This window comes from Hemicordylus capensis, chromosome 4 (genome assembly GCF_027244095.1).
Source record: "Hemicordylus capensis ecotype Gifberg chromosome 4, rHemCap1.1.pri, whole genome shotgun sequence".
Lineage (NCBI taxonomy): Eukaryota > Metazoa > Chordata > Lepidosauria > Squamata > Cordylidae > Hemicordylus > Hemicordylus capensis.
In genome coordinates, this window is record NC_069660.1 from 19288229 (window position 1) to 19309154 (window position 20926).

The window sequence follows — 20926 nt, forward strand, 5'->3', positions numbered from 1 at the left end:
GAACACTGATATGATTTTAAACTTGTAATTTTATTTGTTTTTAATGAGTTATGAATTTTGTTCTTATCTGTTTTTATATTTGTGAACCAACTAGAGCCATCTGAGTGAGGCTGTATTAAATGAATGAATGAATGAATGAATGATAAACTTACTCTAGATAGGACTGGCCTTGAAAAGTATTCAGAAAGTTCCATCAGTGCAGAATGTGGTGGCCAGTTTGCTATCTAGAACTGCCAGGGCTAATCATATCAGCCCTTTATTGAAAGAATTGCAATGTGCTGAACTCTTTCTGAATCTGATTCAAAGTGCTCAGTCTTTTAAAGCTCTGCCTTGGGTCCTAGCTATCTGAAGGATCACCTACTCCCAAGTGAATCTACTCACTTGACAGAGTAATCAGTGGGAGGGATCTGCTGCACATGTTGACACCAGGTGAAGCCTGGTTGTCATGCATGTGGGACAGGGCCTTCTTAGTTACTGCCCCCAGTATTTGGAATGCCCTCCCTGAGGAGCTCTGCACAGTGTCCTCCCCTCCAACCTTCCAGTTACGCAACTTCATTTGTGTGAATAATTATTTTGTTTGTGCAGTTATCGTGCAATGTTATGCAACTGATTGTGCAGTTATTTCCAATGGATGTAGTGGTGCAAAACTGCATTTGTGCAATTTTACTTTGCGCTGGAGCGCTCTTGCAGAGCATCACAAACACTGCTTTAGATGCCTGCAGCCATGCAGACCACACTGTTTTGTGCAAAATGTCAGCCATTGTTTGTAAAACAGGGACTTGCATAGTAACCAAACGCACATGTCTTGTGTGCTTTTTGGAGATTTTTTTAATATGAAGTAGACAAGACAGAACATGCAGATCAAATATCTCTCCATATAATATTAAACTCTCTTCCTTCATTGGAATAGCAATCAGTGATGCTATGGAAAGTGCAGTTGTTCACATGATTAGGGATAATTTCATCTTGTGTTTTTATTGTACATTATTCAAGAAAAGAAACCATTCTCTCTTGTTTGAACAACATTTAGAATGAAGGAGGACTTCAGAAAGCAAATATTAAATAAGAATGGAAACTAAGTTTGCATGTTGATTAATTGGTTAAACACTAAAGCTTCACACAAAGGGCTAGTTATAACAGCTGCTAGAAATCAAAATTAGTTGGACATGGGGGCATGGACCATAGAAACTGCTCTTTATTTTATTTTGTTTAACATATTTTAATACCACCCCATATACAACTCTCTGGGCAGTTTACAGTTTTAAAACAGAAACAATTAAAACATTAAATCAATTTAAACAGTTTAAAATATAGATAAAAATAACTAGAACTTAAAAATTTAAAATTATGGACTAAAAGCCTGATTAAACAGGTATGTTTTCAGATTTTTCTTTAAAACATCCAGGGCTGGGGAGGCTCTAATTTTGTTTGGGAGCATGTTCCATATCCCCAGGGCAACCATAGAAAAGACCTGGTTTGGAGTTGCCAGCAAACAAGCAGGAGGCAACCACAACCAGAGCTCTCCTGATTATCTTAATAGGTAGTGGGGTTCATTAAGAAGAAGGCATTCTCTTAAATACTTTGGACCCAAATTGTTTAAGGCTTTATAGGTAATATCCAGCATTTTGTATTTTGCTGGACACTTATTGACAGCAAGTGTGGTTCTTTTTAAATTGGAGTAATGTGATCTCTTCAGGTAGCCCTGGAGCAAGGGCGGAGCCACCCTCAGGGGCCACGCCTTGCACCCCAGACACAAACCCCGCATCTGACATCAGACACGGGAGGCATGACTAACTGCTCCCTGCGTCTGACATCAGACGCTGATGCGAGGGGGGGGCTACGGGGCCATGGTGATGGGCTGAGCCTTGGCTGCCGCTGGCCTCCCTCCGTGCCTGCCCTGGAGACCAATCTGGCTGCTTCATTCTGTACCAATTCCATACTACGTACAAAGGCAGCCCAGCATAAAGTGCATTGCAATAGTCAAGCCTGGATATCACCAGCATGTGCAGACTATTATCAGTGTGTGTAGCATGTGCTATCTCCAGAAATGGACATAGCTGGCATATCAGTCGAAGCTGATAAAAAGCACTCCTGGTCACTGCCAGCCTGAGAAACCAGGGAGAGCTTTGGGTCCAGAAGTACTCCCAGACGATGTACCTCAGTACCTGCTCTTTCCAGGGAAGTGTAACCCAATTCCAAAAAGGCAGATCTAAACCACTTTCTAAGTTTCAACCTCCCACAGTGAGTACCTGCATCTTGCTTGAATTCAGTTTCAGTTTGTTCTCTCTGCTCCAGTCCATTGCTAACTCCAGGCAGGCATTTAGGGAAGTTAGGCCATTTCCTAATGACACTGAGAAATAGATCTGGGTGTCATCAGCATATTGATAAAACACTCTGCTCCAAATCCTCTGATGATCCCCAGCAGTTTCGTGTAGTTGTTAAAAAGCATTGGAGGTAGAAGAATGGAGCCCTATCTACTATGCCATAGCCTAGATTTGAAGTTGACCATTAGCCCAGTGTGAACTTGTATGGCAGCCACCCAAGAGCCAGAACATTGCTGCCAGATGCCTGAGATACCAATCAATACGTGTGCAGATGAACAATTGCCTCTCCAGGATTAAGTTCAGGGGAAATCTGGTTCTGATAACTTGCAGCAGACGCCAGCAGTACACAGTGCTGATTGACTGGAGACACAGTGGCCCACCAGATGCCTCTGAGAAGTTCACAGGCAAGAGGTGAGGGCATGCCCTCTCACTTGCTGTTGCTCCCCTGCAATTGATATTCAGAAGCATCTTGCCTCTGAGGTTGGAGGTGGCCTATAGCCACCAGAGTAGTCGCCACTGATAGACCTGTCCTCCATGAATTTGTCCAAGCCCCTTTTAAAGCCATCCAAGCTAATGGTCATCACCACATCCCATGGCGAGAATTCCATATATTAATTATGCACTGTGTGAAAAAATACTTCTTTGTGGTCTCTAGTCACACCAATGGGCTTCCAGCATGCATAGAAGTCAATTTGGAATCCTTCCAAAACTCTCTCTCAAGCTTTTGGGTGGAAAGCCCCTCCCCCTCAGTATCACTGCGTCTGGTTTCCCTCAGTTCATTGTCTGCCACCGTGTTAACAGGAACCTCCAGCTCGAGGTTCCTCCATTGCTCTCATTACCTGATTGAAAAGAATGCAAATCCGTCTTAATTTCTGTATTTTTTTAATTCTAGCTTTCTCTTCTATATTAATACCGTACAATTAATTTCTTGCTGTTGCATTTTACATCTTTTGTTTTTATTTTCAGTCCTTCCCCCACCCTTTTCTCCCTTCTCCTCCCACCCTGTTGGGTGTTTTTTTTAAAAAAAAACACTTCTTTTTTATTCCACTCCACTTTGCTATGTAAATTCTGAGGAGAAGGTTACTGCCCTCCCACTTCTTTTGCCTATGTTGTATGGAGAGAAAAATAACCTTCAAATGCTGCTCGGGTTGCCGTGCAAGAATCTCATCTACAGGCGGCCATTCCTGATGCTTACTCTGATTTGGGGATGCCCACACAGAATCTATACTTGCACCCACTACCTGCAATTTAATAAGCAGGAGGTCATTCACACTTGCCTTCATCCCCTGGGGTATCTGAAGAGTGATGTTTAATTCGGGGATTTAAATGGTCAGTTCACATAAGCTCGGATCCTCTACACAATCTCTGGCAGATCTTTTTCCTGTGCATTCCCACTGGGTAGGCCGTGTTTTTCCTCCAACCAGTCACAAATCACATCAGATTGGGAGAGAGCGAGAGAGCCTTTTGTTGCTGTTTGGAGGAGGAGGAGCGGAAGACTGGCTTGCTGCTGCTGCTGCTGCCACCACCGCCACCACCGATGGACCGTGGTCCGCAGAAGACCACATGTCCCAACAACACAATCATTCCCTCCCTCCCTATGCAGGCATGGGGGGGCGTGGGGAGCTCTGGCCATTTTAGGGCTGCTTGCTTTCCTTTTGGTGCTGGCTGCCCTGGACAGAGAAGTGGGGGCGGAGAGAGGACCTCTGAGGGAGCTAAGATGTGGCAGCACAGAATGGGGGGAGGGTGGGGGAGAAGACAGGGATCCAAGCCTGGCACCATGTGTGTTGTAGTTGACTTTGAGTTTGCAAGATGCAGTTGTATGATGGGCTTCAGTGTGTATTTGCTTCCATTCCATGCTTTGTGAGGACTGCTGCCACATGCGGTGGGGAGGGGCAGAAGTGTCTTTTTTTAGAGCTGCTGCTGTGTAGGGTTACACACACCCCAGAAGATTTAATAGGCAGGGAAGATTAAAGCAGAATCAGTGCTTTCTCTCTGTCCTGAAGAAAACTGCAGGCTAATGGAATCAGCTCAGTCAAAAAGGCTCAGGTGACATCCATTCTGCATATCTAAAGCCTAAACAATGAAAGGGAGTTAACATTTGAAAAACACCGAATTACTGGCATGGCCACTAAACACATCAAAGGAGAAGCAGAGAGGGCACAAGAGAAGCTTTGGGGTTTTTTCCCCCCCAAAGCTGCTGAAACTAGAGGATTTTTTAAAGCCAAACATACTTCAGGCTAAGCCAGAATGCGAAGGCTTGATTCAGGGGCGGGGGGGGCGGGCGGCAGGATGGGACAGAGTCATGTCTGTACTAGTCCTTGATAGCCCACAGAGACATCAAGGTAAATGCAGATAATATGTGGACTGGCACACTCCAATCAGGAATGGATTCGAAATAAAAGCCCTGTGTGTAAAGCCTCCAGCCAAGGAAAAACTGTGCCTAGTGTCTCCTTTCCGTCTTGTGGGGGAAAGCGCTATCAGCTTCTTCCCGGCCTCAAACTATGGCCTCACTGTTGTCGGTACCAACAATACCTCAGATGGACCTTTACCTTAAGGGGTACCTGTGCACACTACATCTTTGACCATAACTCCTAACGCGTCGAACCACTCCTCATTTCTGGAAAGGGAGGCTCCTCCTGTTTTAATATCATCGTCCATGGTACTGTTATTACCTTCTACCTCGGTAGCTTACCTCCATGGTACCGAGTGCCTCTACTTCGACATTGGTAACGAGAGCCCCTAAGTGTAAGACCGAACACCTAAAAAAGGGGAAAAAAGAAGCCTCTTGCAACAGACCTGAAGGTCAAGCAGTGGCAGGATCTCCCTGTTCATTCACCCAGAAACCTGCCACAAATTCCAAAGAAGAGCAAAACTGCTCCAGTTACTCTCGCTATGGAAAGTACTCCAATTTTGACAGAAGTGGAAGTTTCTACACTTCTTCAAGATGACCTGTCTCAGCCTCACACCATAAGACCTCTTGTCCTTGGATTGGGCCCCAATACCCAGTTTGCCTTTTGAACCTGTGGAGCAACCATCAGCCCCAGTCGATGGGGCCAAGTTTCCCAGTCCCAGAAGTCCCCTGAAGATCCTATCTTTGGTCTTATAGATTCGTCTGCCCATGTACCTATTGCTCTGACAATGTTCAGATTACTTATTGACATTGCTCACACTTGTTAGCAAAAGCCTTCTTCCACACAACCTTCGTCAAAAAGACTTGAATCCCTTTACAGGGTACAATTAGACAACTGTGTCTTTCTGCAGAAACACCTGGTGCCCAATTCAATCATGGTGGAAATTGCTGTCTAAATCTAAGAACAGGGCACTTACTGCACCAACTGATTGTGAAGACAGAAAATTGGATTCTATTGGTATGTGTCAATATTCCATCTCTACCCTTCAGTTGAAAGTGGCAAAGTACCAAACCTGCATGGGTAGATATACTCATTTTTAATGGGAAAAGATGACACCATTCCTAGAACAACTACCCCCTGACCAAAGAGAATTGGCCAATACCATTAAAAGGGTGGCTTGTCAGCTGGCTAAGCAGCAGCTACATTCATCTCGCCATCAAGCTAACTGTACTGCATGTGTAATGGCATCATCTATCATGTTAACCGCCCAGAGACTATTATTAACCACCCAGAGACGAAAGTTTGGGGCAGTGTACAAATTTTGTGCCACCACCATGGCTATGCTCCTCCAGATTCATGATGGAAGTACGATCTCCCAGAGAGGGCCTCCTATTTGATGGGGAGGCCCTTTTTGGCTCCAAAACTGATGACACCATGGAGCATGTTCACAAAGTGTGCAATATAGCCTGCTTTGTGAACTTCCCGTTCTACACAATCTCGGCCTTACAAATCTGGCCAATGGAGCAGGCCTCTCCCACCTAGGACCTCAACTTCTGCCCAGTTTCAACCTTTTGATTCCACATTTCACTCACCTCCCGTGTTTCTTTTGTAAGTCCACCACATACTCTAGACAGAAACAGCCACATCAGAAGCCAAAACAGCAGTGTGTCTGTTATGTCTCTCCCTGCGATTCATCTTCAGCCTTACCTGGAAATGTGGGACTCTCTAACAGAAGATTAATGGGTTATCATTATCATCAGAATAGAATGCGCCATAGGATTTATACAAAAAACACCTCTGTGTATAGGGAGGCCTACCCTGTGACTATCTGCTGACAGTAACAGAGGCACTACTACAGAAGGACGTAATAGAACCAGTAATGGAAAACCCCGACATGGGGTTTTATTCCTCCTTCCTCATGGTTTCGAGATCAGACAGAGGTTTGTGTCCAATTTTAGATCTTTGAGACCTCAGTCGCTCTGTGAGGTACACAATTCTGGAGAGACACATTTCCACAACTATCGTGCTCCTCCAGGATCTCGGCCTTCAAATTAATTTCAAGAAATCCTTACTGCATCCTACAAGGGTCATTCCTCAGTGACCACTTAGATCTACCACCCAGAACAGAAAGTCCACACTGTTGTCCACTTGGCATGCAGATTTTTATCACAAAATCACCACACTGCACACAAGGTGCAGAGGATGTTGGGACTCATGGCATCCACAACATCAGCTTTACTCCATGCCAGGCTGTGGATGAGAGTTCTTCAGCATTGGTTCTTGGACCACTTCATTCTCCACATGGACACACAATTCAACTACCTCTATCCACTGGGGTTCGTCCGAGGTCTCTGCTGTGGTGGACATTCCCCAATTGCCTCCACCATGGCCTCCCCTTTTGCTCAGGGAGACCCTTGATTACCTGACTGCGGATGTGTCAGAACTAGGTGGTAGGGCCCATATTTCTGGTTACTGGATAAGTGAGCACTGGTCACCATTGGAAGCCAAAAATCTCATCACCTTCTTTGAACTCCTGGCAATCTTCAAGGCCCTGAAAGCGTTCCTGCCATGCCTCAAAGGCCTACATGTCCAGGTACAAACCAAAAACATGATGGCAAAGGCTTTTGCAATTCCATGGACCAGGAATTTTCTGTATCTCTTCCATCCAATCCCATTTATACCAAGAGTCCTCCAGAAACTGCAGGGGGACCATGCAACAGCCATCTTCATAGTAGGGATGTGCAAACATGTTCGACATCTAACCGGTTCAGTTCGACAGTTCGAGGTTGAACCAAACCACCCCCTGTTCAGTCCAACCCCAGACCGAAACACCCCCCCTCTCCGGCCCATTTGGGGAGTTCGCAAGGTTTTGTATTAATTTTTTTTAATTAAACTTACCTCTGGGGGAGGTTCTCCAAGGTGGCGTGGGGGGTCCACAGACGTTTCCCCTCTCACTGCCAGCCTCCCATCCATCCAAAACCATCCCATTTAGCCATTCTTCAGCCCGTTCGGGCCATTCCCCCACTGGCATGTCGGCTATTTTGGAGGCTGCCATGCCTGCACAATGGGCCTCTGTGTGGCCTGGCATGACCCTCTGCAAACTCTTTCAGATTGGCAGACACTTGAACTGAGGGAAGCCAGGCACAGTGATACTGAGGGGGAGGGGCTTCCCACCAGAGAGAGAGAAAGAGAGAAAGTGAGCGCACTTTGGAAAATTCCTGAACAGATGTCTATACCTGCTCAAAGCACATTGGTGTGAAAGATCGCTAGAAAACCCTCAGTTATAGATAAGAAATCCATTGTTTTTTCGATCCTAAATTTCCTGGCCATCAATTTCATGTTATGACCCCTGGTTCTAGTGTTGTGAGAGAGGGAGAAAAAATTCTCTCTGTCCACTCTTTCTACTCCATGCATAATTTTATACACCTCTATCATGTCTCCCCCTCTTTTCCAAACTAAAAAGCCCCAGATGCTGTAGCCTTGCCTCATAAAGAAGGTCCTCCAGGCCCCTGATCATCTTGGTTGCCCTCTTCTGCACCTTTTCAGCTTCTACAATGTCCTTCTTAAGATACGGTGACCAAAACTACACAGGACTCCAAATGTGGCCATATCATAGATTTGATTAAGGGCATTATAATATTAGCATTTTTATTTTCAACTACCTCCCTAATGATCCCTAGCATGGAATTGGCCTTTTTCACAGCTGCCATGCACAGAGTCGACACTTTCAACAAGATGTCCACCAAGACCCCAAGATCTCTCCACTGGTCAGTCACTGACAGCTCAGACCCCATCAGTGTATATGTGAAGTTGGGGTTTTTTGCCCCAATGTGCATCACTTTACATTTGCTTACATTGAACCGCATTTGTCATTTTGTCACCCACTCACCCAGTTAAGAGAGATCCTTTTGAACCTCCTCACAATCTGTTTTGGATTTCACTACCCTAAATAGTTTAGTGTCATCTGCAAATTTGGCTATCTTAAGGCTTACCCAGTGAAGTTCTAAATCCCAGATGATCCACTGGATGTTACTGGTGACAGCACTGAAAGATTTCCCTCCCCTTTAATTTCCACAAGCTGGACAGACACGGACCATTTTAATAAGAACTAGGCTTCCCTTCCATAAAGGTCTAAACTGCCCTCAAAAGGACACACATGCCTCCATCTGGGGATCATCTGTGTACAGAATTTGGACACTAAAAACATTTCACCGCAGATGTTTCTTCTGCCATATGGTCCTTACATCTACTGAAGAAAATGCAACATCTTGAAAAGATTGTCATGGCCAAACAAGTGTGATTTATTGCTTTGATTTGAATTGCTCACAACAGAAAAACATGCATATAAGAAAGGCTAGAAAACCAATAATTTATAATAGCATTTTTTTTAAAAGATACACATTTCTGAAGCAAATGTGAAGATGGCATTCTATTAGAGATGCAACTATTTTTCCAAAGCAAATGTTTCCAAAGCAAATTCAGCCTAATACTTTTACAAGAACTTCTGAATCATGTACTTCTTCACATTATTTGGTGATTTGTAATTATCCTCAACTGTCCAACTTTCCTTTAATCAGGCTTCAGAACTGGTGACATCCTGTGGAAAGATGCAGTCAAAAAACAAAATAAAGATGTGCGGAATTAGCATGGACAGCAAATATTTTTGATGTCAAAGGATTTGTTAAATATATCTCTGCCTTTAAAAGATATTTACCGAAGAAGTAGGTTTTTAAAAACAATATAGCATATCTTACAGTACCAGTATCTTCATTTAGTCATAACTGATTCAATGAGCGGAGCCATTTTCCCTACATACACACACACAGAGCATATGCATAACACCTGTGATTAAGACTGCATGTAGCTATTCCTCAGGAATAACTATATATCTTACATTGTCTCGCTGTAACTATTTGGGAATGGAGCACATGGTTTGCATGCAAAAGATTCAATCTCTGGCAACTCTAGGTAGGGCTAAGAAATACCAGATACTGTGAAGAGCTGCTGCTAATCAGTGTAGACAATATTAACCTAGATGGACTAAGGTCTGACTCAGTACTGTGTAATCTCTAGTGATGGTTTAAAAAAAAATAACTACAATACAATGAATGGAACTTTAAAAGCTGTTGTTTTTTAATATAGGTGTGAATCTATCAAACAACAGGCATTTGAAACTTAGCTTGCAAATACGAGAAACCTAACCAACCCAGTTCCTCCACGTGAGACTGCCCATCTCCTGCATTCACCTGGTGAGGCCCTCTTGCACGTCATCACTAAAGTGAGGATAGTGGGGAATGGATGTACAAGTGGGCCTTTTCTGTGGTCTCACCAAGCATATGGAACTCCCTGCCATAGTGGGAAGCTCATCTTTCTCTCTCTGGTGGTGGTGGTGGTCCAATGCTGTTTAAAAACTCTTCATTCCAGCAAGTATCCTGTGGTTTATCTCTGGTGGCTGTTTTGGGCACATCATGTAGGGTGAGGCAAAGAGAGATACGTGTTTTTAAAACAAACACACCTGAAATGGCACCCTTGCCTCTGAGGCTCCATATTGAATCCCTGGCATCTCCAGTTAAGTAATTGCTAGTGAATTGCCAGCTTGCAGCATGGTGCTACAAGTGGCAGAGGCCGCAGGGGTTACTGGGAGGAGCAGGAAGGCTTCTGGGCCTGGCTATGGCTATAGAATCCAACGTGTATTCTTATCTGCCTCTCCTGCACTGAATCATAGAGCTAGAGTTGACTCAAAGGCCATCTCGTCCAGCCTCCTGCTCAGTGTAGAAATCCAGAGCTAGAGCATCTTCAGCAAATGGCTGTGTAGCCTCTGCTTGAAGACCTCCAGTGAGGGAGAATCTGCCACCTTTTAAGGTAATTGAACCGGTTACCTTGTAAGTATTTGAATTCATTGTTGAATTGCTCTTACCATTAAGTTTCACCTAATGTTCAGCTGAAAGCGACTGCCTTGTAACTTAAGCCCATTAGATCTATGGCAGCAGAGAACATCCTCCTATGTGACATAGCCCTTCAGGTATGAAGCTTCTTGCCCAGCACTTCTGGAAAATACTTATGACACCCAGTGAGCTAGGGACCTGGAAGACGGGAACCATACTGGGTAATTCAGCCAGATCCATCACCACCATTGAGACTTTAGGGTGGGACTCAACCAGAACATCTCTCCCATCCTGCCTGAAGAGGGCCGATAGTCTGATGGGTTGCTACCAGAGGAAGAAGCTGGGTACCTTCTCCAGGGGAAGTAGCTCGCTGACTGTGGAACCATGGAGGAAGATAATCATCCCTGGCCAAAGACAGAAAACAGTCTTTCTAATAGGGGTGTGCAGAATGTTCTGCAAATGGGCTGTTTTGAGCTCGAAACCAGACACCCTTAAAAGTAGAGGGGCCTGTTTTGAGTTTGGAATGGAATGACCTGTTCTGAGGTGGAACATGTTGTCCCGTTCTGAGAGCCATTTTGGATTCAAAAATGGTGCTCCTCTGGCCTCTGCACATGTTCAAGCTCAGAACAAAATGCAAAATGTGTTTTGTGCACACTCCACACTTTCTAAGGGTCCTGTGGTATATGAGAAGCTTGCATGCAAGTTTCAAGCACAAGCCCCAGCGCAATTTTTGCAGTGCCACCTGCTGGCCAGCTCTTGCTTTCCAAGAAGAACAAACCCCTTTCATCATTTGTCAGAAAAGTAGCATTCAGTTCTTCTTGGAAAGCAAGACCTGGCCGGCAGATGGCACAGCAGAAATTGCATGAGCACCCTGCTCTGTGACTGAAAGAGCATGAATTTGCACTGAGGAGGAAGGTGAAAGCCTGTCAGAAGTGCATGCATGAAGAAACTCACTCTTGGAACTTGCACACAAGCTTCTCATGTCATGCAGCTTATTATGATCTATGACAAGGCTGCCCAAATTTAGCCCTCCAGAGGTTTTTGAACTACAGCTTTCATCATCCCTAGCCACAGTGGCCAATAGGCAGGGGTGAAGGGAGTTGTAGTCAGCATCTACAGCCCTGATCTAGGAGGACCTCAAGTTCCATCCCTTAGAAAGCCAAACCCAGAAAGTGTGAAGGAATATGCTAGGGCCAGCCCACCCAAAGGCATAGTGACATCACCTACAGTCCAGTTGTTGCATGTAAAAATAAAACTTATGAAGTAATCTGAGTTGGGGTGCCATCTATGCAATCAGTAAAATATCCAGGGCCCCTTGATATCAAATTGCCCTACATCCTTATTGCACTTTCATTGTTTGGAGTAGTTCCGGGCCACACTAGACAAGATGGCAGGTGATCCATGGTTGGATCGCCTTTTTGAAGCTAAACGCAGCCATAATAGCATAAGAACAGCCCTGCTGGAACAGACTCTAGTCCAGCATCCTGTTTCACACAGTGGCCCACCAAAGGTGCTTCTGAGAAGCCCACAAACAAGAGCTAAGGGCATGCCCTCTCTCCTGCTGTTGCTGCCCTGCAACTGGTATTTAGAAGCATCTTGCCTCTGAGGCTGGAGGTGGCCTATAGCCCTCACTAGTAGCCACTGATAAACCTAACCTCCATGACTTTGTCTAAGCCCCTTTTAATGCCATCCAAGCTGGTGGCCATCACCACATCCTGTGGCAGAGAATTCCATAAGTTAATTATACGCTGTGTGAAGAAGTTTTTCCTTTTGTTGGTCCTAAATTTCCTGAAATTCAGTTTCATGGGATGACCCCTGGTTTCACGGGATGACCACTGTCATGAGAGAGGGGGGGAAATTTATCTCTCTCCACTTTCTCCACACCATGCATAATTTTATACACCTCTATCATGTCTCCCTGCAGTTGTCTCTTTTCCAAACTAAAAAGCCCCAGATGCTGTAGCCTTGCCTCATAAGGAATCTGCTCCAGGCCCCTGATCATCTTGGTTGCCATCTTCTGCACCTTTTCCAGTTTTGGAAAAGAAGAAACTCTCAATAGAGGGGACTCTCCTCAGAGATACGGCACTGGGAAAGGTTGGATTAAGCTCTTTCCCTGTGCCATTTCCCCAGTCTAAACCCACTCGCAGCTGCCATTTACCCCACAAGAAAAAAAATATGGAAACTCTAAGTTATTGAAATAGATTAAAGCTGCAATCCTATGCTTGCTCACTTGAGAATGAATCCTATTGAACTCAGTATGACTTCATTCAGAGTAGAAATGCACAGGGTTGCACTTGTTAGCCTCGTTTTTTTAAAAAGGTCAATGAAATAAGAGAGCTGTTAAAAGGTGGGGCAAAATCAGCTGTTTAAAAAGAGGCAACTATTTTATTTTTTATACATTTATATCCCACTCTTCCTCCGTGGAGCCCAGAGCAGTATACATGTTATGTTTATCCTCACAACAATCCTGTGAGGTAGATTAGGCTGAGAGAGAAGGGACTGGCCCAGGATCACCCAGTGAGTTTCATGGCTGAATGGGAATTTGAACTCGGGTCTCCCTGGCCTTAGTCCAACACTCTAACCACTACCCTTGGGTTTAAAAACCTACCCGAACAGGTGGTTCTGGACTGGATTGTTGTTACAAAAGAATATAAGGGTATCAAACCTAAGCTTATAGGAATATAGGAAGCTGCCATATACCAAGTCAGACCATTGGCCCATTTAGCTCAGTTTTGTACACCGATTAGCAGCGGCCTCTCCAAAGTTACAGGCAGGAGGCTCTCTCAGCCCTGTCTTGGAGATGCCAGGAGGGAACTTGGAATCTTCTGCATGCAGATTCTATTTCCAGAGCAGCCCCATCCTCTAAAGTGAATATTTGATAGAATGATTGATTGATATACTGCCCTTCCAAAAATGGCTCAGGACGGTTTACATCAAAATAAAAACAATTAAAATCAATTAAGAATTAAAATCAAAACTAAATCAATTGAACAATTAAAATCATTTAAACATTAAAATCATTAACTTTAAAATCATTTAAAACCATCATAAAAATTTAAAACCATAAATCTAATTAAAAGCCTGGGTGAATAATAGGGATGGGCCCGGACCGGTCCGGAGGCCATTGAAAAGGCCTCCGGACTGGTCCGGACCTGGGTGGTTCGGTTCAGGGGTGGGGAGTAGCTTTAAGAGCGGCGGGAGGGTTTACTTACCCCTCCCACCGCTTTCCCGCTCTGGCGCCGTAAAGTTATGAGTAATTGGGGCGGCAGGATACCTCCCTGCCGCCCGTTCCCCGATGTTGCTCTAAAAAAACCTCCCAGTAGTAGCGCGCGCTTCACGTCTCTGATGTGCACGCGCGCAAAGGACTACTGGGAGGTTTTTTTAGAGCAACATCGGGGAAGGGGCGGCAGGGAGGTATCCTGCCGCCCCAATTACTCGTAACTTTACGGCGCCAGAGCAGGAAAGCGGCGGGAGGGGTAAGTAAACCCTCCCGCCGCTCTTAAAGCTACCCCCCACCCCAGTGCCGGACCGCAGTGTGGCGGTTCCGTGCACACCCCTAGTGAATAAATGTGTCTTCAGTGCCTTTTTAAAAGTTGCCAGAGATGGGGAGGCTCTTATTTCAGCAGGAAGCGCATTCCAAAGTTCAGGAGCAGCAATGGAGAAGGCCAGTTCCCAAGTAGCTGCCAAACGAGTTGGCGGCACCCGCAGTCAAACCTCTCCAGTTAATCTTAACAAGTGGTGGGGTTCATAGTGAAGAAGACATTCTCTTAAATACCCAGGGCCTAAGCTGTTTAGGGCTTTATAGGTAATAACCAGCACTATTTTGCCCGAAAACATATTGGCAGCCAGTGTAGTTCTTTCAACACAGGAGTAATATGGTCTCTCCTAGATGACCCAGAGACCAACCTGGCTGCCTCATTCTGGACCAACTGTAGTTTCCAGACTACATACAAACAGCCCCACATAGAGCGCATTGCAGTAATCCAGCCTAGAGGTTACCAGCATATATTCCACCATTTTGAGGTCGTTCATCTCAAGAAACGGACGCAGCCGGCGTAAAAAGCACCTCTGGCCACTGCCTCAACCTGGGACACCAGGGAGAGGTTCGGGTCCAGAACCACCCCCAGATTGTGTACCTGTTCCTTCCAGGGGAGCATGACCCCATCCAGAATATCTTGCATTGCTCACATGTAGTCTCCCATTCAAATGCAAACCAAGGCAGGCCCTGCTTAGCAAAGGGGACATTTCATGCTTGCTACTGTGTTGGCACTGGTGACCAACAGGTTCTAGGATTCAAAGACAAGCTCACACCAGGGTAAATGCCAAAGACATTTTATTAGGTAGAGTTGAATAATACCTAAAGAGGATTATAGAACAAAGGATATACCATATGTCCTTTCTGCTTGTCAGGAACCCCAGATGACGACAGATGGACCTCCTGAAGCCGGCTGGTTACATAGCACCTTCCTGGTTCTCTAGGTCTATACCGAGGTTCAAAATACTGGGGTATCCTGTTACCTTTTTATACTTTTACCAGACTCGTAAATAACACCTGGAGATGGTCTGGTGGGTACACCTTATCAGTGGTATGTGTGAGCCCCAAGCACTTGACCAGCTGCCAAGGACATTCTAATTAAGATGCCATCCTTGGTGCACATCTTATCTATCTTCCCTTCTCCAGGTGGTCAACTACTAGGGAGTATGTTTTAAGTAAACATGATCTCGCTATACTAACTGGCACAAAGATATAAGATTCAAAACATGACTTGGAAATGAAAGTGATTCCCAAGCCTTTAGTGAAAAACAAGTTCTCAAGGTTACAAAGTCTGCAATGAAACCCTTTATACATATAAGTATAAGGAATCTACAAAATCATATATGCACAGAGGGGAAAAGTGGACCACACCACTAAACCGCCTCTCCATATCTTCCTCTGTGCTACTCTCCTCTAATCACAGATGCCTTGGGAAGCCCACAGCCAGGAGATGAAGGCATGTCCCCTCTCCTGGTTTTGTTGCCCTGCAACTGGTATTCAGGGGCATCCTGCATCTGAGTCCGTGTTCGCTCTAAGGCATGCGCATGTGCATGTGCTCACAAGTTTTTTGATGTCAGCTCAGTTAATTTTAGATCCCGCTCAGGTTAATTATGATTATTAATTATTAATTAATTAATTATTAATTATTCAATTTCTATACCGCCCTTCCAAAAATGGCTCAGGGCGCTTTACAGAGAAATAACAAACAGGTTGAACCAAGAAGGCCCCACTCTGAATGTGCACACACTGCCTTGATACTGCCACCCAGAACAAAACTCATTTCACACAGAAAAGAAAAAAAATTATAAGGAACACTGCTCTGAGCCTGGAGGTAGTCCCTGGTTCTAGTGTTGTGTGTGAGAGAAAATAGCTTCTCCCTATCCATGTCCTCCAAACCATGCATAATTTTATATACCTCTGCCAGTCACCTTTTTTCTAAACCAGCATTCTTCATTGTAAGGCCAAAGACCCAGTGGAGGCCCCAATCCACTCGAAGTTCAGCTCCCTGACTAATTGTTGGTCAGGCCTGTGTGAAGCTTCACAGAGGCGATCTTTCCCACGGACCTTGGGGATCTGGTCCATGGCCTCCCGTCTTCGGGGGGCCTTCCCAGAGGCCTGTCGCCACTCTGCACCCACCCCGCCACAGGCAAAAGCACCCCCCAGGCAGGTTGCACCCCTCCAGCCTCAGGCTGTTTCCAGCGCTCCCCAAATCTGAACTGCACCCTCCTGGTGGCCAATTGCCCAGTCCCAGATGCATCCTGCCCCTTCCCAACCTGGTGCCCAGACGGACAGGCCCACCAGCCCCTGGAGCATGACGAGGGCACTCACCTCCCTCCGATTAACGGGCTTACCATGGCGAGGACCTCTGCCTCCATCCTTATCGCTCCCAAGACTGGAGACCCAGGTCTGCTCACCTGGCGCCCCCAGCTGGTGAAAAGTGACATCCCGCCTTGTACTCAGAGAAGGAGCGAGACCCGGAAGATCTAGAATGACTGTAATGCGCACAAAGGATGGGATCATGTGCCTTGGAGGCCTGCTCAGCTCACTCCCCACCCCCGGCTGCACAAATGGTGGTGAAAATGGCAAAGATCGGCAGGGCAGCAGCAGGCTTCTAGTAGGTTTTGTTATTTTTTTAAAAAAAAATTAAGGGGGCGCCTCGTGGGGGGAGGCTTGTGGCCGGAGGGCCTCCAGAGCCCTTCAGGTCCAGGCTCCAAAATGACCTAGGTGCGTCACTGAAGCTTCAAATAAAGCTGACTATTCTGCACCGTCCCCCTGGCACCATGCAGAGGCAACCATGCTTGTCATGATGCCCAGTGCTGGGCCGCTCCTTTAAGAGAAACGGGGCCCTTTTGAGCCCCTGCACCATCTTGGAAGGCATGCACAGAGTGCTAGGAAGTGTAGCCCTTCCCAGCGCTTCCCCCACAGAGCTCTTAAGAGAGGGCTGAGCTCTGATGCTTTTAAAGGGCCCTCCCAGCACTGAGAAAAGTGCAACACTGTGCAGAGGTCAGCACAGTAGAAAATGGCTCTCACATGGAAGGTCTTTTGCCCAAGTGGCACCTGCTTGAAAAATAGTGACGATCGCTGTTCTAGACCAAAAAGTCCCGGATGTCGCAGCCTTGCTTTGTAAGGAAGGTGCTCTAGCCTCGTGCTCTACTTGGGTGATCTCTTCTGCACCTTTTCCAGTTCTACAACAATGTCCTTTATGGGATACAGTGACCACAACTGTTGTTATCAAATAGTTTCCAGGCCTTCCCCCGCCTGGATTATTTCATTTGGGTTATTTCATTTCAAAAGATGTGTAGGTTCCCTTAAGTCTAGAAAACAAAACAAAAAACCCATTTTTATTTGGAATTAGGTAGCTTGTTTCTGTAACCATAGGATACTGCCTTAGAAAGGAATGGGAGCCACTGAGTGTTTCGTAACTAGCGGTTATAAAACCACTCCCAAGCAGCAAAGTTACAAAACGAGTTGGCTAAGACCAAAGAGTCATCCTGGGCGGAGTATGGTGTGATTGTTATGAACTGCTATGAATAATACCGAGACAGAAGGCAACAGCAGCCGTCAATCGCTACTGATTACTATGTTACTCCCATTCCATTCACAGCATTGCTGCACCCTCTAGTGGCTAATGCTCAGAGGGGCCGCTTTCAAAGACACACATAAATGAGCTGAGGCCCGAGACAAATAGCAAATGGTAGCAAATATAAGCTCTAGGAGCAAATAGAAAGCTGGGACGGGCGATTTTTGTCAGGAAAACACTGGTTCTTATTTCACCTGGGGGGAAGTTCTAACTGAGGCCAATGGCAGCCCTGATCCAGATCAGGATCACAGTGGAGGGAAAGAGTTAAAGCCTTTGCCCAGTCCCATTATGTCCTCATCCAGACTCCCTCTCCTATCATGCTGGCTTTTAACAAGAAACCAACATGCAAGGGCCAGACAAGGCTAGCCTAATGTCTATTTTGTCTCAAAGTCTTATATAATTTGCAAGAGGACTGGTGCTCGTGGTACGTGTACACTCATCCTACTTTTGCCCTTCGGAAACAGGGTTTTCATTGTCTGAAAAAACTGTCTGTTTCCCTCTTAAGATTATTGTAGAAAAAGTTCTTGCAAACTAATTAAGAATTGTGACTTATCTAAAACAATTCTGTACCGCTTTTTGTTGAAATCTCTCAACAAAAAGCAATATTCACTTGCAGCATTATATTATTATTTTATTTTATTTTATTTTATTTTATTATTTAATAATTCAATTTCTATACCGCCCTTCCAAAAATGGCTCACGGCAGTTTATACAGAGAAATAAGCAAACAAATAAGATGGAACCCTGTCCTCAAAGGGCTCACATTCTAAAAAGAAACATAAGATAGACACCACGCTCTGTTGCCAGATTTGGCTTTTTTAAAGCCAAATTTTGGGCAACAGCAACAGTCACTGGAGGTACTGTGCTGGGGGTGGACAGGGCCAGTTACTCTCCCCCTGCTAAATAAAGAGAATCACCACGGTAAAAGGTGCCTCTTTGCCCAGTTAGCAGGGGTTGCCCAGTTAGCAGGGGTTAGCATTAGAGGCCTCAATTATTATTAGATTGAGGCATGGTGGTCCAGAAAAGCTCATAGCTCATTAGGAACATGATCTGTGCACATCTACTCAAAAGTAAATCCCAGTAGGGCTTACTCCTAGGAAAATGCCCTCAGAAACAACAAAAAACATCAGTTCAGGTTCTGTGTTTAGCTAAACAAAGAAAAGGCTTTATCTGAGTCAAGAGTTTTGAACCAAAACTTGGTTTGAATGCCATGATTCCGTCAGAAATAGAACCTCTGAGCATGAGCGGAGTGCCTTTTTTCATCATCTGATACTTGGGCTGACCTCTTAAGATGAATGGGTGGCTACAATGCTAATCTTCTCGGCCTGGGGGCTTGGAAAGGGGAATACCCAGAACCAGAGCAGTTTTTAGGTAAGGGCCTCCAGCGGGTCCCCTGGGGTTGCCAAATCTTGACTGAAGCTATTCTTGGAGATTATTTTGCCAATATATTTCCCCAATATGTTTCATATGTTTCACACTATCAAGCCATTTCCAAGAATGCTTTCAATAGACAACTGGGTGTTGATGCTGATTCCTGGAGACTCCCAGCCAAGCCAAGCCAAGGAGAAGATTAATAGATACATTTGACCAGGGCTTAGGAAACCTGGCCTGGGTTATTGCAATTCTGTCGCCATGCAAGAAAATGCAAAGTTAAATTGTAGCACAACATTCTTAAGAAACTTATTTATATAAACTTTGTCCCTATATGGCATTTCAGATCTTGTAAGACTTTTGCAAGGGCATCCAGCCAAGGAGCAGAAGAGGCACCTGCTATTGGTATAAGCAAAACTCCAGAATGGTACAGAGAGCCCAGGCCTAGTGCTTCTGTTTTGACTAGGATTAGTCTCAGAGATCTCTCCTGCTGACTCAAGAGAGATAGTAGAGTTCACTAACTTCTATACATCAAAAATTGTTTAAAGTAAATGTTTAGTCCCCTCCTCCCTGCTAACAAGGCAAAGAAGCACCATTTCAAGTGGTGGCTGCTTAATTTCTAGCAAGGAGAGAGCAAATGTCCCTGTTCAACCCAGCACAGTATGAGATGGGTCTCACGATCTAAGAGACCCACCCAGGGAGGGTGAGCGGGGAAAGCGGGCTTGCCCACACATGAGCAGGGCAGCAGCCCTGGGTGGCCAGATCGGCCGCCCACACAACTGCCGGCTCCATGACGGAGCCAGCAGATGCTGGGAGGATCGGGGGCCACACAGCCCCCAGAAGCTCCAGTATGCCCTGCGCAAGCACTCAGGGCATACTGGAGAGACCCCCGAGCCAGAAGGCAGCTTTTAAGCCTCCCGGCTGGAGGTCTACTCATGAGTAGCCACAGTGCAGAGCTGCGCCGCAGCTACTCACGATTTAAAAAACCTGGTTTAAGAGGAGGGCTAGTTTGGTGGGTTAACCGCCAGGAAGCCACCGGGCTCGCCTGCCCAGTGGCTCCCACGATCAGGCGAAACCAGGCTAGGCTCCCCTAGTCCGATTTTGCCTGATTGTGGGAATAGCCCCTATGTCTCCAATGGCTGTTACTGGTGTCGACCTGACTTCTAAGAATGTGGAACAAGGAACCATCTTCTCATCCATTTTGCTATATAAATCATCTTGAACTTCTTTGAAAATCAACACACAAATATTGTTGATAAATCTGGGGAACAACCCTTTCTTGCTTCCTGGACCCCCCTTTTGCTATGGGACTGTTAACCCGAAATCCACATGGCATTTCTGAGAAGTAATCAGAAGGCACTCACAGATTTGTGCAATTCTCTGACTTCTTATGCAACCCTTGTATGCTGAGGACCACTGATCTTAAGTATTGGTGTGTCTCTAATATCATTCTAGCCATTTGTCATAAAGCCAAAGATGCACAGCTCTGTCATACTACAGACACCTCTAAGGAAACAACTTAGCAGCTACTCCATGTCAGTCTATGCATCTCAGATGGGATCATCTCAAAAGCACAAGAAGCTCCTAAACAAAGGCAAAGGAAACCTGGAGTCTAATGGTAGGTTACTTTCATATCCTACCTTCGTCTGCATTCCATGAGGGTTGACATGTGTACCTGTCTACAGCAGTGTTCTTCTCCATAATGCCCAGGGGCCAGAGTGACTTTTTGGATTACAAAGCAACTTGAGCATAGTGCATTAAAAATGTTGTTTGTTTGTTCCAGTTAGTTCCACTTTCACTAGGTATGAAGTACTCTGTAGATAGAGATAACTCTTTCTTGCAGCTTTACTGAAGTAGGGGGAAAATTCATTTAAAATCAC

The 20926-nt window shown here is 45.5% G+C and overlaps 1 protein-coding gene across 8 annotated transcripts in view; it reads left to right on the plus strand.

Annotated features, from left to right (window-relative positions):
• LOC128322692 (androgen-induced gene 1 protein-like) overlaps positions 1-20926 on the plus strand; it is a 96542-nt gene that overhangs the window by 71584 nt on the left and 4032 nt on the right. The window contains exons 9-10 of one of the 8 annotated variants that reach the window (XM_053244448.1): positions 14971-15066; positions 20502-20636. The exons of 2 other annotated variants lie outside the window; for them this stretch is intronic. In XM_053244448.1, the coding sequence (XP_053100423.1) occupies positions 14971-15039 (69 nt within the window). In that variant the 3' untranslated portion in view covers positions 15040-15066; positions 20502-20636. Of the gene's footprint in view, positions 1-9817; positions 9875-14970; positions 15067-20501; positions 20665-20926 lie in introns of those variants that run through there. 5 more of the 8 variants (XM_053244449.1, XR_008305889.1, XM_053244447.1 and 2 more) reach the window with 5 other exon arrangements.